Raw genomic sequence first — 26,639 nt, forward strand, 5'->3', positions numbered from 1 at the left:
CTTCCACTGTCATATTTGACACGCGCCCATGCGCCCATGTGCCCACCCGCCTGTATGTGAGAACGGAGTGAACAAGGATATCCGCTCCGGAAGCTACAAATTTTCCACACTGACGACATGACCAAGGCCTCACTCACTAACGCTCTGGCTAACTGGCGAGCACCTTCGTCTCCAAATTTGTTACCCAACAGTCCTTGTCACTAGACGGGCATGCACTGGAAAATAGATCCACTTACTTGGTTTGATCCAAAATTTAAAAATGGATCTAGACATGTCCGTCCATCTGTCCATTCATCTGAGTATACTTAGCAAGTAGACGCTCCTTATCGCTAATTAACACGAGATTTATTTTTATACCCTGGACTCAAAAGGTGAAAGAGTATACTAGTTTTGTGAGAATGTTGGTAAACCCATCAGGGTGACAAGCCGAGCCAATGTCCGTCCGTATGAACGCAAGGATCTCAGAAGGTATAACAGCTATAATAACTAAACTTGGTATCCAAATTCTCCCATGACCGAGAAAGTACAGATTTGAGTTATTTTTTTAAATAAATGTGGGAGTGCGTACAGGATATTTAACTGTCGGGCTTGCTCGACTGTAGCGTTCTCTCTTGTTACATTTTATTTTATAATTTTCTTCAGAATTTTGTCTATATACTTACATACGTACTGTCTACAATTTCATAGCTACATAAACCTGACTAGTTCCTACATAATGCTCTACATCTACTATAACTTTATTATTTATGGCTAGTTTATATTTCATTAGAACCTAATTGAATTAAGTTTAGAATAAAAAAAAAAAAACGTTCAATTCTATTAAATTCTATTAGGGTCGATTTTCTTCTTTTTATACCCTGTACCCGTAGGGTAAAAAGGGTATATTAGGTTTGTGCAAAGTATGTAACATACAGAAGGAAGCATCTCCGACCCCATAAAGTATATATATTCTGAATCAGCATGACGAGAGAAATCGATCTAGACATGTCCGTCCGTCCGTCCGTCTGGATGAACGCAAGGATCTCAGAAACTATAAAAGCTAGAATAACCAAAGTTGGCATCCAGATTCTCCTAGGTCCGAGAAAGGACGAGTTCATTTTATTTTTTGGAATTTTCCCCCCCTTCCCCCGCTTCGTCAATAGCGTCCACATTTCAAATGCTACCTAAACCAAACTTTGCACACATAATTTATACATAATTGTCTACTGTTGTTCATTCAATTTTATTCAATTCGGTCAATTCTAGGAAAAGTTATTAGCGAAACAAATTCTCGCCAGTACAACCCCCACAAACTGCAGCAACAAGTTCGCTCTTCTTCTTCCTCTTTTTGCTGCTGCTTTGGGCGCATATAACTCAGTGACGGAAGTTTACCTGGGTACAGGGTATTACTGTTGGACTTGCTCGACTGTAGCGTTCTCTCTTGTTTCTTCTATAATAATAACGCTCTGATAATAATAAAACCTGTACATTATCCCTTTTTAAAATTTCAATTCAGTTAATTCTTATACATATTTAGTCTATTGTTGTTCATTTTTGATATCAAACAATGAATTTAAAAGCGATTTATCCAATTTGTTCGAAAGATAGATATAGTATAGTATGCTTGAAATTGATCGCTTCAAAAGATAATGAGAATTGACTTCACCAAAAATTTATTTTGGAGAAGGACTGTCCTGTTAACTAAGACTCGAGCCAATTTAAGGCGCTGAGAGAAAAAAGGAACTATTGTTTCTCGAATCACAATGCGATCATAGTGTGTTAATTCTTTCTAAATATGATCCGTAACATGTCCTTCTGGTAATGTAGGTCATAGCCCAAAAGCGTCGATTCGAAGATTAGAAGCTGCCTTCAAAAAATCCAACTTTCGGCGTACCAAGTTTTGCCTTCGGGCCTCTTCCAGTGCTCATACAATTAAATTTTCTTATTAATATGCTTATTTTGTTAAATTAATTTTGGGAAGATAGAAAAAATAATTTAACTGCCTAGAAACTGTGTTATACATATAACTACGATTATATCATCATGGCTCCCAAAAATATTTACAACAGCTAGCTAACAAAGGAATGTTGTTATATGTTAAAGGAATTTATTGGGTGGCTGATCGTTGAGGATCACAAAACATATTGTTAATAATATATAATAATAGTACCGGCAAACACTCCAACAGCTCACACTATTTGTGTCATTGCTATATAGCTCCATCGTAACGAAAGAATATTGGTATAGATTCTAAAGATATATGTGAAATATTATATGCAATTTTATTTATATTCATAACCTTTACCCAACGGATACAAAGACTAAGACTACAATAGACGTGAAGAGGCTTTTCAGATTCATATAGTATAGTATAAGATTAGCATGACGGAATGAATATCAGAGATATGTCCGTAACAGCCAGAGACGCCAAACTTAGTATATAGATTCTCCTATCCATAACAATTTTATTACAAACCACACCATATATAGCTGCCATTGGACTGATCAATGTAAAGATCTGTCTTAGTGGGATATTTTTATTGTCTACGAAGATATTCTAAGGAAATTTGGTGTAGTCGATTTTTAAAAAGTGTCCCAAAAGTGTCAAAATCAGTCGCCTATATCGTACAGCTGCCACAGAAACTTGTTTTACAACCGGTTGTCGCTAATTGGTAACAGCAAAGGAACTATAAGTGCAAAAATCACACCACCTATCTAAAATTCTATATCATATGGCTGCCATAGAAATTATTGGTAGAACGAAGCTTACTATATTTTATTAGAAAGGTTGTCGAGAAAAAAACAGTACGCTTTTTTCTGTTTTTCCGAAAAAGATATATTTTTTCGATTTTAAGCACTGAGGCACACTTAAGATAGCTTATTAGTTCATTAAAAGGGGGGTGCAGAGTAAACATGAGTTTAGCTAACACGATTATAATATTCCATTCTTGATTTTTGTGGCTACGGTGTGAGAACACTTGAACCCGTTTTTACTATTTAGTAGGAATTTGATGACAAATAGTGCTCAGAAATACTATTGAATAGCCAACGATTCCGATTCCTCAACTGCAGGGTAGATTCGCACGTGAACTGTAAAACTATTACGCACCATGTACCACCCTTCACTCAGCAGAGAACCAGGACCCTCATCCCCATCCACCATCCACCATCACCTACACCCCTGCCATCAGGGAACACTATTGTGACTGCTTACGATGCTATTTTATATTTATTACTGGCGTTTCAGCAACGCAGTCTTCACTTTTTGCCAGCTCAACTATTTTTTGGAAACTTTCACACACACACACACACACACACGCACCCTCACCCAAACACCCATACACCCACCCAGTTGAGTGCGCCTTTTAATCATTCGACAAACTTTCTGTGACACGAAGCCGCCATCAAAAGAGTCGCTTGGATAACAAGTCAAGTACATTTTGTGTACGGCGCTGAAACTATCGCAGCACATTTTTGTTGCCTTTGCTGCTGTTTCTGTTGTTGTTGTTGTGGATGATGTTGGCTAGCATGAAAATGTATGCCTTTTTAGATTCTAATATAATTTCACAGCTTTTTATACGAGTATATCACATGCATGGGGAAAGGGCCTTGGATACTTGCCACATACCCGTACTTGTATGTACATCAGTTTTTCAAGCATAATATTCAGAGTATGTTCTTGTATGTACGTGTATGTGCAATAGTCAAAAACCTAGAGAGTATACGTGTGCACTAAAAATAAGAGTGCTTGTTCTATTCAATATCGAAACCAACTTCATATTGGAGTACAATATGTACGTCGAATCTGAAAGAACTTATATATGTAAAATAAATATGAAGGAATGAATGGTACATTAAATTAACTGATGTATTTAGTGAAAATTGGAAGCAAGAATTCTGCGCATGTATAAGCTGTACGACTGTCAGAAAAATGGTGAAGGAATTATGCATATTTTATTCACTTCACTCAAATTTGGAAATAACTGGAGTACAATTGAATGTCGAATTTACCAAAACAGCTCATAAATGCAATTTTCGCCATCATCAAATAATTATGAAGGATTGGTAATATAAAATAAATGATTTTTGGGAATCTTAATTTCGGGTTGGACAATTAATAAAATAAAAATTAATAGTATAAAATAAGAAAAAAAGGTAATAGTTAAAGCTAAGGAAAATGTTTCAAAAAATATAAGAGTATATACGAATAAAAACACAAACAAATATAATATATATATAATAATTGCAATGTTCAACATCAATTAAAACTAAATTAAATTAAATTAATGTAATGACTAGCGTAATAACTTAACATAAATTAACTTACTTCTACCGTTGGAATAAGTTTATAAATAAATAAATACATTTTATGATAACTTGGAAACGTCAATCATGCTTCTGTCATGATGGTTGCTGCCTACTCAGGAACAAACTCACATGGTGTTATTCCTGCTAACTAACTTGTTAGGTTTTGCCAGACGAAATAAGGAAAGCAATGATGTATTTTGAAAAAAAAAAATTGATTTGAAAATAGGAAGAATTAATTCTGCTTTCATTCATGTAGAGCTTATAAATCGAACTTGCATCCAATGTGGTATTCCACGCATAATTCTATATGTTATGTATGAGCTTGACGACTGTCAGAATAGTGGTGAAGGAATTACATTTTAATTATTTCTCTCAGTGCTTTGCGCTCACTTACTTCAGAATTTATGCCCAACTTATCTGTTTAAACAATTCATTTTTTTAACACACATTATCATTACAAATGCGTTTGTCGATGACTTTTTGAATAAAAGGGCACGCTTCGGCTAATAGATCCTCGTTTACACAGCTTACGATAAGTCTAATACGATCGGCGATGAGCGCCCTTAACAGCTGATCCCAGCATTAGCAAAAACCTGCCCATACGAAGTAATTTGACTTTAGCTTACCCACTTTTTCGATTAAAAATAATAATACTAAATTGTGCAAAAAAAGCCATAAACAAGGCTTCAATGTTATTAGCGAATAAGTTGATTTCTGTAGTTGTAGCATTGAATTCTAAATGAAACCACATTGCATGGAATGCTAGAGTTTTCTAAATGGAAGCTTTAAACAGTTTCTTAGCATTTACATCAGCTTAAATACAAATAATATTATGCAATACTATTACATATGCAATGACTTCCTTAAGAATTGACCTATCATGATGATGCTTGACATAAGAAAAGCACTAGTTGGAGAGCACATAGTACAGGATTGTCGGGGGATTAACTAATAAGTAAGTGGAGTATAGCAAAAAAAAAAAAAAACAACACGAACTGGCCGTGCTTTTTATAATATGAATACAAAGTTTGTTTCGAATAGCTCTTTTACTATCTGATATATATTATACTCGTACTATAAATATAAACCTACGAGTAAGTCATGTATAGGAAACTTGTTGAGCTAATTTCCTACACGGCTTTATATAATGAAAAGGCAGCTTTATATTAGTTTTTGAACTGTCGTCGCTTGACATTTTTTTGATCCCCTAACTCCCACTTCGGGCGGCCCTATTATACCCTTTACCGAGGACAAGGGTTGTATAGACGTCTGCAAAGTGAAATGTAAGAGACAGTAGTAAGCATTTCCGTCCGTCCGTATAAACGTCTAAATCTCAGAGACTATATGAGGTAGGGCCACAAAATACAAGTGTATTCTTAAATTTTCCCCCTTCTCCCGCTATAGAATTTCGTCAATACTGTCCACAAGCTCAAAGCTACATTAACTAAACTTTGCATTCATAATAAATACGTAATTATTTTTGTTAATTGAAAATTAATGTTAGTCGCCCAGTTCTAAGAAAAAATGTTACTCTTCCTGTTGCTTCTACTATGCACACATAGGGTATTTCACTGTCGGGATTGCTCGACTGTTGCATTCTATCCGGCCTTTTGTCATCATTTTACTTTGCCAGAAAGGCAGTAGTTGGCAGAAAGTTTATTTTTAAATTATTTGCGTAGCAACATTGTGTCGTCTGGCAACTTCTGTGACCAGCTGAAGGCTCGCGTATGGACTTATGTGGCCGGCACTAATACATATGTATTAACATACACACACACACACACACACACACACAGACACACTCGCACACCCACTTACACACCATCCTCAAAATTGAAACGCGCCTCATAAATTTCATAGCGAAATTGTTAAAATTTAATAAAATCAAAGCGTATCAAACGCGATTTGTTCACCAGACGACGCCTGCGTTGCTTGGGACGAAAGTAAGCTGTCGTTCTTGTAACTGTTGCTGTTGTTGTTGTTGTTGTTGTTGCTGCTGTTGTTGTTGTTGTTTCTGCCGTCATCGAGGAGCGGCCGCCGCCTTGCCTTTGCCTATGCCTATGCCCCTTCCCCCTCGTTATCCTTCTTGTTCACAGTCTGGTTATATCGCGTGTTTATTGTTGCAACAGACGTAGCAGCAGCAGCAGTTGTTGTTGCTGCCGTTGTTCTTATTGTTGTTGCCTCTTTAAAATAATTTAACGCCGGGGGTTGCAGGGGCGAGCGCACACATTGATGCGCACACACAGCTGCCGTTGCCGTTTTGTGACTCGTTAAAGGATTAAAATCATTTTAATGGATTTTTCAAGCTGTTGTTTTGTTGTATAATTGTCGCCTCTTTTGTGCTGATGTGTGTGCGTATCTATATATAGTATAACAATGCCAACATTTTGTGTATGTGTGTGTGTGTGTGTGTGCGTTATGGGCGCGAAAATAGGGCACAAACACATCGACATTCTCAAAGACAACTTCGCCTGCCTGCCTGACTGCCTCACTGCGTATTCCTGCCTACCCCTGACCCTTGTCTACTCGACTGGCACTGCTCATTTGTCATCATCCTTATGCTAATGACTTGAGTTGTAAATGAAGCCTTGGATCTGAATGATGAAGGTATCATGCAGTAATCCGTAAACTGTTTTATAAAGAGCCTTAAGTTCTATAATGATAAGAAACATAAATTGTCACATTTTGACAAAAAAAAAAAAAAACACTAGTGCATCCTTGATACCGAAATTGATGCTAACTTGATATAGCTGTAGAGCCCACAATGTCGTATTAAATAAATTAAATTATAATTAAATCAAATCTCAATACCAAAAAAATCAAGAAATCAGTATGTTGAGTCCCATTCGATCAACGATCAAACCGATCGTCATCAACAATTACCAATTTAATTTTTTTTACGAGCGTCATTCCCATTTTCCATATAATTTCGCATTATAATTCTTATACTTAGAACGATAAGCGGAATCTCTGAATATTAGATATGGAGAACAAATTATTTCATTTTCTTATTATAAGCTTTTTATTATTTTGCTAATATATCGATTAATTGTAGCGAATAAAGCTGGTACTGTACAAATTGGTGAGTTATCAAAACATTACGAGTAATTTCTCCCAAAAAGCCGGTTGCGTTCATGGTGAGTCCTCTGCCGAAATGCTATGTCAGAATTGTATTGAAGTGGCCAAGAAAAGTATTCTTCTTGTTTGGCTTGCTTAAGAGTTTTCCTTTTAACCTGCAGTCAGCTCAACTCTTTGTTTTTTTCTTTTTAAATATTTTATCAGATAGCTCTTACATAAACCATTGCCTATCAGATCAAATAAAAACGACATAATAAACGAGGTAACCCGTTTCTTTCTTTTTACATCTTCGAAAAGCCTCAATTTTTAATTGTAAATACAATTAGCATGAGAATTATGAGCCACTTCAAAGTTTTTTTTTTAGAAAATTCCGCCCAGAAGTGGGATAAAATCGAAGGTTGTGAGGGGAAAAACCTCAAAAGCTAAACATCTGAGTGGCACCATTCACATTATTGCATAAATCTAAAATTAACACTTGGAAAATTTTGACTGTGCAGAATGGATTGATGAGAGAGCTTTAATAATAGGCTTACTTGAAGAGGATTTCCTAAAATTAAACGATCAGTATTTTTAGGACTAAAACACAAAAATTAAATTAAAAAAAACCTGCCTGAAAAAAAAGCTTCCCTTAAACAAGTTTTAGAATTTATGCGACCCAAAAAATTATAAAGAATAATTTTGGTAAAAAGGAGAGACATATTCGATTCAGGGATAGGTTGGGTGGAATGTACTCGTATGTATAAGATTGTAATGAAAATGGAATTGTTATCACAAAATACTTTTAGATAGACATGGGGTAGTACTTATCACAAATTTTGCAACCTATACTATTTGTACTCTATTTACTAACTTACAAGAGTAAACAAAGTATTTTTCCAACATTTTTTAGACTACATCCACCAAATGCAAATAAAATAGATCGTTGACTCAAACTTTTAATTTTATACTTTTCATAGTGAGGTAGCGGGCTCTTCCAAAATGTGTCATGCAATTTATTACGCGGCTTAAACCCAAAAACTCCAACAAAATAAATATTTGAAAGGTGTGTGAAGCTTTAAGACTTCATCCATCCACCGTCTATACTACATTTAAAGCCTATTCTAATTAGCTCTTAAGTATGAACACTACACAATATTTTTGCAGTTTTCTTCGTAGTAACGGAAGCTGGTTTATAGCTAAACCGAATATGGGGCGGTATCAATATCCTACGAGCTTTCGATGCAAATAGGCCTAATGAGTTAAAGCTGACCCCAATTGAATTTATGCCGGCAGGCACCACAGCTCACCAAAGCAAAGGAAAAAAGGGAAAGGGAGAGGGGGAGGGGGAGGGAGTACTATCAAGTTTAAGCAATTGGCTAGAGGCAACGGTTGTCAGCTTGTGTTCTCAACCCTTTCGAGCAGCAAATTACTGGTATTTATTTACAGCTCATTTCGTAAGGTGCCTGGCAGCCCCAAAAATAAGTATACGCTTCCCACCCCAATGCCTACCCATTGCCAGATAATGTGTTGCGTTATTGATATGCCTTGTCAAATTGCCAAAGCCCAATAACCCACGCACTTGAGGCAGTTTACAAAAACATACATAGGTACATCCATTAAAGCGGCTTAGTTGCGAACGTTCGGGACTAGAACATAAAACCCAACCCCCCAGCAGTAGATGATGATGATGATGCGATGCTTACCTGGCAACTTAAAAGGCAGACCGGCCATAAGAGGATCCGGGCCGAAACGTTGCGGCCCAAAGGCAAACGGATGAAAGCCTTGATGACGCACCTTGGAGCGTGGCTCACGCGGTCCATCCACCGTCACCTTGATGGCCTTCGTATAGGTGGCAATTTGTATGGGATTCGTCGATATGACAATGGTCAGTGTGAAACTTTTACCTGTGTCGTGCGAGAGGTACATAGAGAGAGAGAGAGAGGGGGGAGGGAGAGAGAAAGATGCAAAATTAATTAGTGTTCAATTTACAAGTAGATCCAAGTCCAACGAAAACCACCAGCTATGTAACTTGCCTCAGCGACGCATAAGCGCTGTGCAGTTTATTTGCCACCGGTACACAAATCACAGAGAGCCACCCAAATCAAACCACCCAACCACCCAACCACCCAATGACCCGAACCCACAACCAGTCGGGCAATTATGCTGTGAATTTATAGATTTTCCATTTGCTCTGTTGGCAAATGCAAAATTTTGTGCATCGAACTACAACACGTGGAATTAACCCCCATGGAGTTGTAAGCGGGCCGCGACTCTCAGATCCGCAAAACTGGCGGCTGATAAAATGCAAAAATGCGTCCGCAATGGCACAAATGAATGAATGCATGAATGAGTGGGCGGCGGACTATGGTGAGAAGGCAGTGGTGGCATCTGGAATGGGCTCTGCATAATGAGTCTGGCGTTGCACAGAGATCCAGGGAGAGCTTCACTCAAGCATTGAAGCCCCGAACAACTGATAAGCGCACTGACTTTGACAACTCAGCCAAAACATGGCAACCCACGAACGAAGGCATGCCGCACGCAATGTGACCAACTATTGTGGCCGTCCTTCATGCCTGATGGCTGATGAGCGATGGGCGATGGGCGACGGCTGCCATGGCGCCCAGGTCGAGAAGGGCAGGTCGTCGTCATAAAGGCACGCTCGCGTGCCCGTATGTTTTACTTCGCAGCCGGGCACATATTTCGAATATTCATAAAGCGCGCAAACATGAACAGGAATAGCACCACGGAAATACGCGACTACAGGATTAGGGGTATGCAAGAATACGAGTGTGGCTGCAAAGAACCCAGGACGTGCGACTTTTTTGTTGTTGTTATTGTTCTCTGTGTGTGTGTGTGTGTGTGTGTGCGGCCGTTGTGCGTTCGCCCGCGCGAAGGTGAAATTCATTTCGAAACATTCCGAATGCCAAACGCGCGCACCATTGCAAGACCAAACGTTCGGCTTATGACAGCGACTCGGAAGGGGGCGGTACATCTAATCGAAGGCGGCCCAGCTCTCGCTCGTGCCCTTTTCGCATAGATACTAAATTATGAAACACTGCTCCGCACTTTATTAAGGCGTGTCAGACGGGCATTACAAACGGCGGAGGCGGAGGCGGAGGCGGAGGCGAAAGCACTCCAAACCGGAAGCAGCACCACATCTTCGCAGCATTTGAAATTTTCTATGCGTGTATCTGTGTACTTGTGTGGCGTGTGGTTGCAAATAAAGCCAGCAAGCTGAACTTAAGCCGCACTTTAACATATACTTTAAGATTATATATGTAGGAATATATTTTTGCAGAATTTTTGAGACATCAAAAGCATTAGAAAGAATCAAAATATGAATAAAATTACAGAATAAAGTTGCTTAGAAGCCGCCACAAACGATACTATATCTTTTTTCTCCAAAACCATTTGCAATTTGTTGGTAAGTCCTATTTTAATAATTTACCATAAAAAAGTATACATACATATATTTATAGCCTGTACCCAAAGGGTGAAAGGCTATACTAGTTTTGTGCGCATGTATGTAACACACAGAATGAGGCGTGGCAGACCCCACAAAGTATATATATTCTTGATCAGGATGAGAAGACGAGTCGATATAGCCATGTCCGTCTGTCCGTCTGACCGTCTATCCGTCTGTCCGTCTGTCTGTATGAGCGCAAGGATCTCAGTAAGTACAAGAGCTAGGATAACCAAAATTGGTATCAAGGTTCCTATAAGCCCTAGGCAGAACGAGTTTGTTTATTTTTTCTGATACACCCCCCCACTCCCCCGCAATTCGTATTTTTTCTTATAACTTCCGTAATTCTCGGAATTTTGAAATCAATTTTGGTAGGTACATCCAGTTAGTACTAATGTGTCCGTGTGATCATGATAGGTCAATTCTGAAGAAAGTTATAGCCATAAGTAAAATCGATGCTCATGCGCTGCCTGCAACTCTGTCGGCAGCGCTGCCCGTAGCTGTTGTTGTTGTTGCTGCTTTTGTTCAACTTTGTGCTACATACATACACGCATATAAACACGCATAGGTACGTGATGTACGTTTAAACTGAACATAAACATGTATTCTAATTTAATTAATTATTTTAATTAATTAATTCATTCATTTTTTTTAATAATTTAATTTAAAAAAAATTTTTTTTTTTTTTAAATTTTTCCTTTTTGTGGAGAGTACAGGCTATTTTACTGTCGGGCTTTCTTGACTGTAGCGTTCTATCTTGTTTATTTATACAAAGACCGGCCATCCACACAAATACCTATATTTTGTTAAGGCACGATTACTCCATTTTAACAAATTATTTCCTTGCCGTTATTTCTACATTTCTAAATATATTTCTAAATTTGATCGCCTTTATCGCCGATTAAACATTAAAAGAGTATTATTATTTTAAAATAAAAACTGTAATTATGGAAAAGAATGCGGGAGGCACCGGAAATCTTTCTCGGCTGCTCTTCCGTCCCGTGCCATCATTGCAAGATTTCCCTATAGTTAATATACGTATAATACAAGTATCATTTTTTCCTATGGAAATGTACTTATGGTATTCGAGAGACCGAAATGTTTTTAGCTTGACAATGAAATCATTTTTTCAAAAGATTTTCCCCACCGATGCGCCCAGTTCATATTCGCCATCCTGATCCTCAAAATAATTATTTACGATAAGAATCTGTCCATCGATTGTTGAACGATAATTATAATATCGATATGGCTAAAAATTTGACGGAAACACATTAAAATATTTTATATTACGTAAAATATTTCATTCTCTATATTAATTTTGCTGTTATGATTACAATATTGATTTGATTTATGTAGAAAGTCGTCTTCATGGCCTGGCTAGAAACATTTCGGACTGCCCTCCTATATAGTATAGATCGTAATGGCATGGATGACATTATTTCATTTTAATCACGCAAGTCAGAGGATTCCGATTACTGATTTATAATTGCTGAAAGTAATGCATAATTTTGACAAAAAAAATCAATCGAAGAAATAGTAATGACTTCGTTTGCGATTGCCCTTCTGCCTGTCAGTTGTGCGAAACATTGTCGAGGAACTGCCAATTAACAGACACTATTTTTTGTGAAAACTATACCAGCGCACAGGATACGAGAGAAGCTGCTTAAAATTCTCGCATCATGTACTTCCAGTCATTTATTTAAGAAACCAAAATGTAATTCTTTAAAGTCTACAACTTTTTAAGGCTTATTCGCTTTTACAGAACGATGCCAACAGAAGCACTACGGCGCGAAATTGATTTTGTTTATACCTCATGTACTCCTTTCTTTTTATTTAATTTTTTTTTTTTTTGTCTACTATATTTCATTCCACATTTCAATACCCATAGAAGAAAAAGAGGAGATCAGAATAATCAAGTGCTTGAACAGCTCGGAAATTCTTATATCAAGAATCAGTATGTTCTGTCACTGAAAAAATAATCACAAACTATAAACTAAAGTAAAACCAATGTTTTTTTTTCGCAGGAAACCGGTCTTCAGTTTTTAGGGAAAACAAGCTACGTAAGTTGAATGTGTTCCATTTATTGCTATATTGCGTCATAAGTAAATCCGGAAGTGTCGAAACTTTAGGAATACTTACAAATATAATGACAATGTTAAGCATAAAATTACATCTGCAAATATCTAAATATAGTCCCTTTCCCCGGGTCGCCAATGATAAGTGGCAGAGAGGGGGATATATGAGAATAATTCGTTTCATCTAACTTTTGGGGAAATTTAGGAAATCCACTTAAACAGTACACTTTATGGTATCCACTCTTTTCCCATTAACGCACAGAATATTTTAAATTGTTCAAGGGCCCAGGCTCTCATATTCGCACCCACTTCAAGGCCAGTTGTTCGTACAACTTCTTAAATTAATATTAAATTAAACGAAGCATGCAAAAAACGCAAGAAGGCGGTAATCATTAAGACAAAAGCAACAACACCACCAACAACAGCAACAACAAGAAAAAATAAACGACAACAAGATGACGCCCTAGTGTAAGAATAGAGGATGGGGGGGGGGATAGGAGGGTGGGGGACGATGGCTGCGAAAACCCCAGAAAACCTACACAAGAAAACAAATGAACATAAACAGCCGAAACGAACCGAGAAAACCAACAAAATGAAATGAAACTTTTTTAATTATGCGCCCTCAACGGCGGCAAAAACAACAACAACAACAGCATGGAGAAGAAGAGGAAGAATATAAAGAAGAAGCAGAAGCAGAGCAACAAGCAGCGAAAACAAAGAGCTTGGTGTCGGGGCTGATGGGGAGGGGGGACGGTTAACTGGGTATCTGCTTTTAGCAAACGTCAACCAACTAACGAGAGGAGCAGCAGGCGAAGACATTGCCAAAGTGGCCAAGACAAAGCCAAAGCCCAAGCCCAAGCCCAGGCCCAGTCGCAGGCCGAAGCCCAATTCGAGGCGTGCCGGACGGTGGCTGGCGAGGGGTAGGGGGAGGGCTTAGGTGTTGTTGTTTGGGCCGGCAAATGAGCAGGAATTGCAAATAAATCTGTAGCCATTTTGCAAGCCAGAAGGCCAGAAGGCCAGAAGGCTAGAAGGCTAGAAGAGCTGGGCGTGACACTACAAAAACGCAGACACACACACACACACACATATGCATAATCAGGGCAGGAGGCAAGCGGGGGGAGGGGCAATGCGAATGCGAATGCGGCGGCGACAAAGAACTTTGCTGCTAATAAGATGAAAACCATTAAAAGTCGACACAAGTCGCTGGGAGGCAAGCAGTGGCAGGGGCAGGGGCAAGGGCAGACCGAGAAACGACAGTCGCGTCCATTGCTGGCACACCCGCGGCGTTTCTACTTTTAAGGTGGGGTGGTGGGGGATGGGTGTCTGTGCCAGTGCCAGTGCCTGGGTTAAAAAGTTGTCATTTTCGCAACAAAGCAGAAATTATCACCACTTTGCAAAAGGCGACGACAACGACAGTAAAGGCAATGGCAGCAGTTGACTTGCACCCTTTTAAAGGGCAAAAGTGGCACACATACATCTATATCTACAGTGTGTGTGTGTATTTGTGTTTGTGTCTGTATGTATTGCTCTGCACGTACTCACTAAGTGATTTTAAAACAAAGTTTTTTAAACGTTTTACGTTCCCATTTTTGTGTGTGTACTCGTAATAGAAAATGTTTCGTAGTTCGCCTTTCGCCTGCATTTTAACTTTTGAAGCTTATAATGAACACACACACACACACACACATACATACAAAGATGCCACCAAGGGTGTGTGCGTGTGTGTGTGTGTGTGTGTGTGTGTGTGCAGGCATAGGCAATTTAAAGCCGTCAGCATCGAGGCTAGATGACTGGATGGCTGGCTATGGCGCCATTGCTTTTAATGTCGTTAGTAGCATGCGCCATAATTATAATTTGACGTAAAACAAGAAGTCTGAGGTTGACAACAAAATGACATTTTAAATACACACAGCGGAAGCTGCCGGCAGCAACAGCAACAACAACAACAACAACAGCAACAACAACAACAGTAGAAAAGGAAGCCAAAGTCCTTAATGAATGGACGCCGTTGCCTGCCATACTTCAGACACCCTCTCCACAACGCGGCTGCCAGAGCCCCGCTCTTCTGCTCGACTTGGTGTGCGTATTTAGACACTTAAGAGATCATAATTTTAACACTTTACTCTAATGCCGTACGCCAGATAGGCATGTGGGGCGACTTGGCTTGGCCTTGCCCAAGCGGTGGCGGGGGGTAAGTAGATGCGTAGACGTGACTATCCATGCTTTTAGATCATCATTTCGGATATAATATAGCTGTAATTTTATAAAATGGTATACAACTTTCAATTGGAATTTAACACAAGTACAACAACAATGAGTCATGTTCTTGCGATAATGGATGCAGGCTTAAGAGCTGCATCCTAGAGATCAGATATACCACCACTTTTCGACCGAACATAGCATGGAAGAATTACTATATGAAGAAGAATTGTGTAATACTTGAAACGATTTTTGCAAGTGACTTTTAAGAAAACAAAATCTTTTATATGACAAGTCATTTTGCTGATTCTTGAGCTAGAGTTCCCTACAGAAGTGTCAGATTCGATCTTACAGAACTAAATTTGCTCATTTCCGAAATATAAATGACGTCTATATTTTAGGTTAAGCTATGCCGGTGGATCGGTTGGTGCTTAGTGTTGCTGGTGGAGCGGCTTACTGATCCATTACGCCACTGTGCTGTACCGGAGCATTTCGCTACCTCTATGTGAAATACGGAAACATTGAAATATCTCGCTCTATAAGGTAGAGGTGGTGGGCAAGGTGTTTCAACATTTCCTTTGTGATGCCATCTCCTAAGCATGCACCTGTTAAGAATCTGCACTTCTTCTTTTGGGTTAATTTAAGGACCTTATCATACAAGTAGTACATTGTATGCGCGACTTATTAGTTGACGGTGTTTTCCCACCATGCACCAGCTTTCCTTCAAGCCTTATGCTTCCTTCTAGAGCGTTCTCAGTGACATGCATAGGCATGTGGTTCCAGTCTGTCTGCTCCTTCTTTTGCCAAAAGTTACGTAACTTGCGTAACATATTTAAAAGTTTTTAGTGAGGTTGGTAGGGGTGCATAAAAAAAGGTTAAGTTGTAATTGCATTAATACTTTCTGAGCTCCTTTTGTTCGACTGAACCCAAAATACTGAACAAGAATATTTTTGTGGAGTCGGCAACACCTGCTCTTGGTTGGTTCAAGACTAAGTGTGTCTAATCTTAAAAGGCCGAAATAATCGTATATGGCATTAAAACATATACAAGTAGTTCACCTATTATGTTTTTATAACCTTACAAGTACTGCCCATCTGGCCTCGGTTCAGCTTCGATATAAGCGCCAATCTCGTCTCATCTCGTCATGTTGGTTCACAACTAAATGTATGTACTATAATCTTGAAGGGCCGAAATAATCGTCGATAGCGTTAAAATTAGTACTGCCCATCTGGCCTCCGTTCAGCTTCGATATATGCGCCATTCTCGTCTCATAAGCTGGAATAATATTTCGAAAACTGTAGTCCATCTTTTGAAGATAGTTTAGTAAATGACTTAAGCAATCCACGGCTGAATATATTTTCTTGCATCTTCTGGATTTGTTTTTTCCCAGCTAACAATCTTGTATGCAATCGTACGGTGCTTGGGGCGCTGAGTTAGTTGCTGAGAATGATAGTACAGCTGATACTTGCTATCATTAATGTTAACATTTCTATTGCCAAGCTCAACAAAAATCACTTGAAAATACACACAAATCTGATTGGGTATGTGGGAGGAGATTGTGATGGCGGCGCACAATACTTCATGTTACTGGCCAAGAAACAACAAATAAATTTGTTAAATTTGGATTGTTTCCTCATCTATTTTTTCGTTGGATTCTTTTGCCTTGCATTGCTGTTTAAAATGCGATAAATTAAATTAAACGGCCAATGTACGAGCGCACTCAATATATAGCCCATGACCCAAGGCATAATATGCTTTTCTTGTCCGCTTTTCTGCTTCTACCCGTGAGGTGGAGAGATGTGCCGGGCGTTGGCTTTTATTTAGCTACTTACAGATTATGTGACATTTATTGTTCACGCTTAAATCTTGAAAATTGCAATTTAGCGGCGTTTGGGTCGCCGTTTCGACGTATGCTTTCCTATGTCCCTGCCTGGCTGCCTCCCTCCCTGTCCGCCTCCCTGCCACGCAGTCCGTCCACTTTCCTTCCACCCTGCCTGCCTGCATGCCTGCCTGCCTGCCTGGCTTCCTGCAGGCCAGCTTCAGTTTCGTTCTCCTCGACCAAATGATTTGGCTCGTTTGTTGGTCTGCCCGGCGGCTTATCAGCGTGCAGCATCGATAGCAGTAGCAATTGATGTTGTTCTTGTTGTTGTTGTTGTTTTTGTTGTTGCCACCACCGAACTTGTGCCATTGCCGTTAATGCCCAATCTCCCAAGGACATTGTTTGCCTTGAAGTCGAGAATTATTTGGTCGTTGCCGCTGGCGTTGTTAACTTCTTTTAACTTAACGCCGTTCCCGCTCGACTTTGTGCTTTATATTTCATTCCATTCAGTGACATAGCGCGTTTCGTTTTTTCTTCCTCCATCTTCGTCGTCTTGTTGTTCTTTTTATTCTTCTTCTCCTTCTTCCCATTCTTCTTTGCCGCTATCATCTTCGACTTGAACATCATCGTCGTCGACGCCGCACAGTTGTCTCGAGTTTCCGTTTTAATAAACGTCGATTCCGGCTTCCTGTTTGCCCAGCCAGCAAAAGTCCTAAGTATATGGCCCATTTGTCTATGTGTGTGTGTGTGTGTGTGTGTGTACATGCACACATACAGATCTTTATAAGTAGTATATACTCGTACGCATATACTCATATATGTCAATGTACAGTAGAAAATATTTAAACCAAACATGCAACTTACTTTTGAAGAAAAATCTTAAAGATCGCTTTGTTTCGATTCTGAACCCCCAACCCGTTGAGTCTTTCCCAACAACATAAACTATGTACAATACTTAGTTTTTAAAGTTACTTGATTGATTTCTCAGTTAGAAGTAAAATAAAAAAACTTCTCGAGTGATGGAAGCTTCATCTTATCTTTATTTTATTAGTTGTTTTAGTTTTAAGCACAGACTGGCAATTGTTTTAGTTCAAGTTAGACAGATTTCAGAATAATGTCAAGACAAAGATATACTTTCGCAATAAACGTATCGCATTTGTCACGTATCTGTGCTCTGGATCTAGTTGTACTGGTCTATACATAACTCTGTCGACTAATTAGTTAACTATTTGATGAAAAGGGTAAGTGTGCATAGCAAAAAAAAATTACAAATTATACATAGAACAACAAAAATATGTTGACGCGAGAACAAAAACATTATATTATATCCCGCAGCTTTAAAGAGGTATAAAAAATATAAAATAATATTACTTTCAATAATCTTTAATAATTTATAAATTAAATTTGTTAAAAAAATATCTATATAAAATATCATATTGCGATCATTTTCGGGGATTATCTTTTTCTATGCAGTAAATATATAGCGACAAAAGCGTATCTGCGTCAATCTGGTACGCTTTGTGTTAAAATTAAAGTATGTCCAGTATAGTATACTTTTTTCATTATCAACGACCAAAAATATCAAATTCGAAGAGTGTATCATACAACTATGGAAAACATATCGCCTTTAGAAGGAAGACTCATCTCACTCGAGTAGTTATGTTTTATTTCAGATTTGAAAAACACTAGTACGCTTTAACTAAGACCCTTTGATATAATTTCAAATATCCGATATAGAATGATTATTAAATTGATAAAAAAAATTATATTAAGCGTGCTAAGAGTAATCTTCTCTTGCCCTGCATCTATAGGTACACCTTTCGCTATGGTTTGGAGATTTTCGTACGTCTTTTTCTGCTCCTCACTTTATCTTGATAGCTCTTAAGAAGAATTAAGTTTTCTCCTCTACTAACTATTTTTGTTTTCAAATTTGTTTGGTCTATAATGTCTCCGACCACATATGGCTCTGAATCGGGCATAGCTGGCCAAATGGCAAATAAAATTCCACCTACGTGGCAAGGCATTAATATACATTATTGTATAGTTGTTTTTGAGGCTTTATTGTAATATAAAACATCGACAGCACAATTTGTTGATTTCTTAAATAAAATTTTAAAAAAAATTAAAACAATTCCCCCATGGAACTATAAACCCTACTGTTTCCATACTATCTTATTTACAATTAGAGAGCATTCATGACCAAGAAACCTGATGCACAGCAACGCGATGGCTTGTTCTACTATTGTTCCTCCGAGTGTTAGAAACTTACACATCAAAGCCCTTATACCCTTACTCTTTAAAGTGAAATACAAATAATAGATATCAGATTTCGAAAGCACAAGGCCTACATTTTTTTGGCTGAATTGTATTATATGGTAGTAGAAATCCGAATCCAAAAATATCCATCTTTAGTAATAATGTGTACAGTTTATTTGATTGATTTTCACGACCTTTACAACATAAGGTGACTAGAATTTATGGTTGGTTTATTGTTTTGACAACCATTTGAAAAAATTAGCTCGGTTTTTTGTACTAACCAGCTCTATAAATCTTTGACTAGATTAAGTTATTGACATAGTTACATTGTACTTAATAAGCATTGTATGCCACGGGTTGTTGCCTTTCTATTAAAAAGCAGCCGCTTAGCTGTTGATATTTTTCAATTAATTATTCTGCCCTGAACCGATAGACACTATTTAGCTCACAAGATATATACATATATTCTTGATCATTAAGCAGGCTGCTCGCCTATGTGAATGCAAGGATCTCGGAATGTTTAACCTGGCATCCAGATACTTCTAGGTCCAAGAAAGCACAAGATTTTCTTATTTTTTATTTTTCTTGTCCATTTTCCCTCTTTTAGGTATTTTTCATTACTCCATTGTACCCAACAACTACATCCGATTATAACTTCTGTATCCTCTTGTCTAGTTTATTTGCGGCAAAATGTAAAATGTAAAGTGTAAGTTCGGCTTTAGCCAAACTCTGCACAAACCAGAATAGACACAAGCCCGATGCAAGACCGGAGAAGTACCTTCATATGTCATCGAAATTAAAAATATAAATGTTCAAGTTTCTTTTACAACACTTATTGCAGGGTCTTATTCCAGCGGTTTATTTTAGAACCATTTATGTCTCAAAGACTAGGCACTGGAAAATTAGCAACAGGGACGTGCGATGCATATGTTTTTATATAGAAGATTGCACAAACTGCTCAGATACTTGTGTGTAGTGTTAGCGTAGGGCATGTTTCGCTTCAGCAGTGTTCACTGTATAAGCCAGCAAGTATATTTAAAAGCCACCCTGAGAGAAGCTCCTGTTGGTAATTGCTGTCTGCCTGACTGCCTCTGTCTGGCTGCTTAGCTGTTGCTTCTTCCCACTGTTATTGCTTGCGTCTTCATTTATTGGCAATATAATTTTTGACTGTTGAAAATTTAATTTCCTCTCTTCGGCTGCAGTTCGCTGGCATGCGAAAAAGTTTAGCGTTTATAATTTGTAGCTCTCAAACGGACTCCGGCACACACCCACCAAGGTTTTGCGAATTTTCAGCGCAGAAACATTTTACAAGTCTGCAGCAACAAGAATATTTGCAAAAACAACAATGGAGACAAAACAAGTCACTGCTGTCGACACTGACACTGCCCTTGGGCCATGTAGAACAAATCGGGTTAAACGGCTGCCATATATGTATGAATATCCTTACATACTTATAACAAAGCGGATGTCAGGACACACACACACACACACAGACACACAGAGCAGGGCAACAGCAAGCACACAGAGCACACAGTATTGCCAAAGTCGCGTTAAAAAGGGTTACAATTTATGATTATTAAACCAGGGCCGCTACCCAAACGAGAAAGAAAAACAGAAGCGGCAGCAGCACAAGCGGCAACAACAACTATCAGGCATGAAGTGAAAGCCAAAAGCAGGGCGTTGGTTGCTCTGGCTGCTTTTACAGAGCCGTGGGATCAGTTCAGGGCGGAGAGGGGAGGGTGCTGAAAAATGTATCATAAGCAAGTCAAGAATTCATGGCGGCAGCCAGCGAAACACCAAAGAAAATTTACAGACTACTGCCGTTGTTCTTGTCCTCCTTGATATTGCTGGCAAAGTACGAGTACAAAATAAACATGTTTACACTAAAAACAAATGCCCGAAATCGCCTTTAAATGAAAATGATGGTAGCTTGCCTGCCACACTTCCTTGTGGCCTTATCCTTTGTCTTGAAAATAATGAAAATATTTCTTATAATCAAAAAATATTTTTAATAATTGCGAAATAAATGCGAAAGCTATAAAGTGTATATTAGGTTTGTGCTAAGGAAAGGAAACATTTCCGACTCCACAGGAGTGTTCCTCTTATAATAGTGATGCGACGAATCGATCTAGACGTATCCGTCCGTCCGTATTTCCGGAGCGTATTAACCTAACTTGGTACGTAGATACTTCTAGCCCTTATGCAACTCAAGTTTAAGAGCAACATAAACTAAAAACTTAATTTTTTTGGTGGTCAGGATATTTTCCTGCTGCTTGACTGTGGATTTCTGTTATGTTAGAGCCTGTGTTGCCAACGGAAGATTTTCCACGAAGAACTACAAAAATCTATGATTTGTTAGATTTTCAAAGAAGCGATATGGAATTAAAGCCGTAACTTTTTCAAAAAAAAAAAATCATTTCAATATCATTTCTTCTTAACACGCAACTCAAACCATAACTTACGTAAGTTTTTTGTTTCAGTGCGATTTTTTAAAATCAAGGCAACTAATTTTTTTGAGTGTATGAATATTTATGGCTGTCTATAAATCTGTATGTATATAATACAAGTCTGTATATTTATAATACAAGTTAGAGAGTTGGTTAGCAGAGGGGTTTTATAAATGGTGCAGAGGGGTTTTATAAATGGTGCTTTTTTTTACCATGGAGTTATCGGGCTTAACTGCGCCCCAGATAGATCGGCCAATGTGGTATATTAACCTCGAGTCGTAGTGATTTTGTAGACTACAGATGCTCTAGTATGAAGCGAAAAATGACTTTGCAGTACTATCTATCTTAAATAAGTAAATGCAATAATCAACGATTAGAGATTGTCCTTTTGAACTCTAAGCAGCTCTCTCCTGATTGCTAATACTTATGAGAATATTAAGAGGTGGAAATTTTACTCAAATTCACAAAAAGAAAGGGAAACACAGCAATTGGAAAATGTAATTAAATTAGTTACAAATAAGAATAGTGTCCATCAATATATTGTGGAGAAGGTGGAGTGCAAGTTCCGATAAAGAAAGCAAATAAATACAAATGCATAACTTCTTTTGATTAACTAAGCGTACAGAATTTCTTTAATGGCATAAATTTTTCGAGTTATCTCAGATGACAGTCTCAGATGGTCGACTTCTCCATTTGCTTCATCTTATATATTTTTGCTGCCTTTTTAGTTTACGATTCCCTCAATAACGCCTAGTAATTGGTTGTTTCTCAACCATGTCATATGTTAAGTCTTTTTGAACTATACATTATGGTTTCTCTTCGTCTGCGGGTATACAGCCAGGAAAATGTTTACTATACCTTGACAAATTCTCAACATCAAAGAGATTTTTAGGGAATTACTTTTTAAATTTTGAACGACTCGAATGCGATGGTCGGAAAGGAAGCAAAAAGTGTAAACAAATGTAGCAACAGGTGATGAGCTATGGGATTAAAAGCAGGCACTCGTAAAATATTGCCATATCAGACTGGCTTGTGGACTATATTTTAAATATCTTCGTTATATTTTACTTGTCACTGACCTGTGGATGGGATTTAAAAAGAAAACTTCCTACTAACACGGCGTTTTATTTAATTTTGTTCACTCAAAAGTCATCATTTGATTTGATTTTTAAATAGTATTTTAATTTTCAAAACATTTTTTATCCCTATTTTAAGAAGATTTTCTTTTTAAATATTGGCGGAAACTCTACTTTAAAGTTTTTTTCTCAATGCAGTAGTGTTAAAAAAAGAGATTTTTCACATTCATTTTTTTGTTTTCAATTAATAGATGTTAATAATTATTAATTTCTAATTCATTCTGGGCGCTATAATTGTGCCCACAGTGCGTATACTCATTTAAAATTCTAGCCGATCCTTCTTAGTTTTAAATTTGATTTCGATTCTTATTTTATGACGTACGCTCACTGCGACAATATCTGATCACCACAACGAGACGAATTAATATAAAGGTATTTCCTCTTGTCCTTCTGTATGGGCAGCGAAAACTTTTGAACTATAAGAGATATGGAGACCTAACTTGGTAAGTAGCCTTGTTTTCCCCACGCGTAAAAGTATAGGGAGTATATAACAAACCATATTTTTTAAATAGCTGCGATATGACCGATCGGCGAAAAAACCTTCTTAGTTTAACTAAAGCAATATTCGTATTTATGAGTTATTAATTATAGTAACTGTATAATAGGAAAGTCGCTGGTCTATAAGGATGTTAAGACATTGTAAGCCGAACAATCTACTGTATGATTTATAAGGAGCTAAAAATTGTGAACACACAGCTCTTATCCAAGCACATTATGTCACAATAATAGGTTTTTTTCCAGGAAGTTGAAGCCTCAACAAATGTTTCTTCAACCACATTTTTTGCTAATTCATCTTTTCATTCTTTCTCTGACTCTTGATTTCTGGTTTCTCGAAAACTCCCTAGCTTCCTTAAGTCTAGTTTCAAATTTTGAGAAATCCCTAACTATTATAACTCCTTTCCATTTAGTTTAAGTTTTCGTAACATATTTGTAATAGCATTGTCTTTAGTTAGCCTTAGAAGATAATTTAAACCAATTTTGTTAAAATAAGAAGCATATTTTTTACAGTCGAACAGGCCCGATAGAACTGGATTGATTCGCTTATAACTTTTCTTAGAACAGACCGATTGAGGTTAAATTTAAAATAAAAAGTATATAAATTTAAGTTAATTATGCATCGACAGTATTGACGAAACTCTGAGGCAGTGGAAGAAGGAATTTGAAACACATTTGTACTGCGAACATATATAAAGGCATCTTTGTAGAACATCTTGTGTGTTTAGCTCTTATAGTCTCTGAAATATAGGCGCTGGCTGTTACATTTTTCCCTTCATAATAGTTCACCCATCAATTAATGTTTTGAAAATTTGATGCAACTTTTATTTCCCTAAATACAGTACAATATATACATATAGGACAAGAGGAAGGTAACAATCGTATTTTAATTTTATTTACTTTGTAGAGCTAAGATTCATTTTGTGGCCATTGGTTCACAGAGACTAACTGAAAAAGTGAAAAAATCGACAAAATGTGTCTCTGTTAGAAGCAGCTCTACAACACCTCCTTCCTGCTTCGAACAATGTTTGCTGCAGAGGACATTTCCTTATGCAAATATAATTAAGCACGAATCAAACACTAATAACTGTAAGTACGAGAATGTGCATGAGTGTGCGTGTGTGTGCATGTGTGGGGGCAAGGACGTGCGTCAAGAAGGACAAGAGGACGAAGAACGAGAAGAAGAACCGGAACTACAACAACGAAAACAACAAACTCCTGCGTCAAGCTTAAAATAGGTACATACATATGTATTTATGTATCTATTTATGTATGTATGTGTGTGTGTGTGTGTGTGTGTGTGTGTGTGTGTGTGTGTGTGTGTGTGTGTGTGTATGTGTGTGTGTGTAGGAACGAACAGGCAAATGGCGTTCGCATGCGGGTGGCAGTGGAAGCGGGGCGAATGCTGTCCGCCAGCGATGGGGGAGGAACGGAGGAGTGGGTCGTCACTTTTGCTTTTCAAGGCTGCGCAAATGTTAATGAAAATTAAAAATTCAACATCAAGGAGTAGACGAGGACATCAAACAGCTTTGACGGGGTGAGTGGAATCAACGGGTCTCTGAAGAAGAAGTGTTAATGTGTTATCTGATTTATTTATGTGTAGGAGGGCGCATAAATACGGACACATATACATGCATATGCTTATAAACAGGCACACGAGTATGTATGTACAAGTATACGTCGTATGTGAGCGGCGATGTGTGTGCGTGTGCGTGTGCCTGGCTTTTACAATAAATTGCTTGAATTTGTGAAATCGTGACTTCAATTAAATTCCATTCGATACTCAAGGAATTTCAACTGATGATGCGCAAGTAATTTCGAAATTGGATACTGTGTGCCAACAGCAAACAGACAAAGAGACAAACAGAGACACGCATATGGCATATGGCATATGTATGCAAATGCACATTTACATGTTGAATGTGTGGGTGTGTCCCTGGGTGTGGGCGGGTGTATATGTCTCTGTGTGTGACCACACTTATTCACATACATGTACGTACATGTAGGTGGGTGTGTAGATATGTATGTATGTATGTACTTTTGTATTAAATCAAATTTTAATTGCGCATACTTGTCCCTCAGCAAATATTTGCTTCGCAACATTCGCTGCCTCGCTGCCTTTGATTGTTGTTGCTGTTGTCATTTTAGAGCAAAATGCTTTAGCAACAAGGAATTTAAGGCACACACCCATACAACCATGCCTCTGCAAACAAACATTATGAGCAAATAAACAAACAAACAAACAAACAGACAGACAGACAGACAAACAAAATGGGGCACAACTCGCCCACCTACTTAATGCCCAAATAAGTAGAAAATGCTAACAAATCGCGCTCTGCTGCTGCCTAGACGCAACCTTTTGGCTTTTCAAGCCAAATCTGTCAAATGTCAGAGGCAGCCGCCGCTCCTTCCCCCCCATATACCCCCATACTCAGACGCCCATGCCCCCTCCCACTCCCACCCCCACTCCCACACCTCGAACACCTTTGCCAACTCATTAAAAAACTCACTGTAGTTGACACCTGGCTAAAGTTTTTGGCTCTGCCAGCATGCGCACAAAATAGCAAGTGAGTGCCGTGGCATACCAGCTAGTGGGTTGGAATTTCGGGAGCCCGGGGGGGTTGCTGCCACTGCTGCCACTGCTGGGACTGCTGCTGAGTGGGCAAGGGCAACTGGAAATGCGGGATGCCACCATTTTGGCCCGGTGTTTATCACATTGCTGCTATTAATTAAGCTTAACGAGGTTACCAGGCGCAACCTCAGCCTGTTTCGCCGCCCAATGATCATAGACAAAAGGCCGTCCAAGCAACAACAACCTCCAACAGCAACGTCTTAGCTGGCGCACAAATCCCCAGGCAACATTATAATGAAATTTCGCCCTCATCTCATTAAAAGTATTAAGCATTCCCTCACTACACACAGAAGTACTCGTACATACATACTTGTATATATAATACAGCCTTACTTAAAATTGAGGCACGACACTCGAGCAGGAGTGGTGAGGCAAGTGACAAAAAAGGGTTGGACCTCACGAACTTCTTAGACGTCGCACGAATTTGGGGAGGACACCGTACAAACAAACTATATACAGCTCGTAAGACTCGGCAAAATAACATATCGATGGCGTTTTCCATTTCAAACTAAAAGTAATAGTTACATTGATAATAATTTACGTTGTTTATTTGTTGTGAGGTGGGGAAATCCCTTCGAATCATCAGATTTCGACACATCCGCTATGTGCTAATTCCACTAAAAACCTCCTGAGAGTTTCTGCATTTGGGACCGCGTATGCATAACTCCGTTTAGAGACTCAGGGCATCCATTGCTGCATCTATTTGTCCTGCGTCGAGGCATTTTCTTTTTTTATACCCTGTACCCAAAGGGTAAAAGGGTATATTAGTTTTG

General features: G+C 38.4%; 1 protein-coding gene across 1 annotated transcript in view; it reads right to left on the reverse strand.

Moving 5' to 3' along the window:
* LOC115627570 (centrosomal and chromosomal factor) overlaps positions 1–26,639 on the reverse strand; it is a 57,282-nt gene that overhangs the window by 13,819 nt on the left and 16,824 nt on the right. Inside the window, exon 3 of the mRNA XM_030523294.1 lies at positions 9,048–9,248. Within this exon, the coding sequence (XP_030379154.1) occupies positions 9,048–9,248 (201 nt within the window). The remainder of the gene's footprint in view (positions 1–9,047; positions 9,249–26,639) is intronic.

This window comes from Scaptodrosophila lebanonensis, unplaced genomic scaffold (genome assembly GCF_003285725.1).
Source record: "Scaptodrosophila lebanonensis strain 11010-0011.00,11010-0021.00 unplaced genomic scaffold, SlebRS2 tig00000096-arrow-pilon, whole genome shotgun sequence".
Classification (NCBI taxonomy): Eukaryota; Metazoa; Arthropoda; class Insecta; order Diptera; family Drosophilidae; genus Scaptodrosophila; species Scaptodrosophila lebanonensis.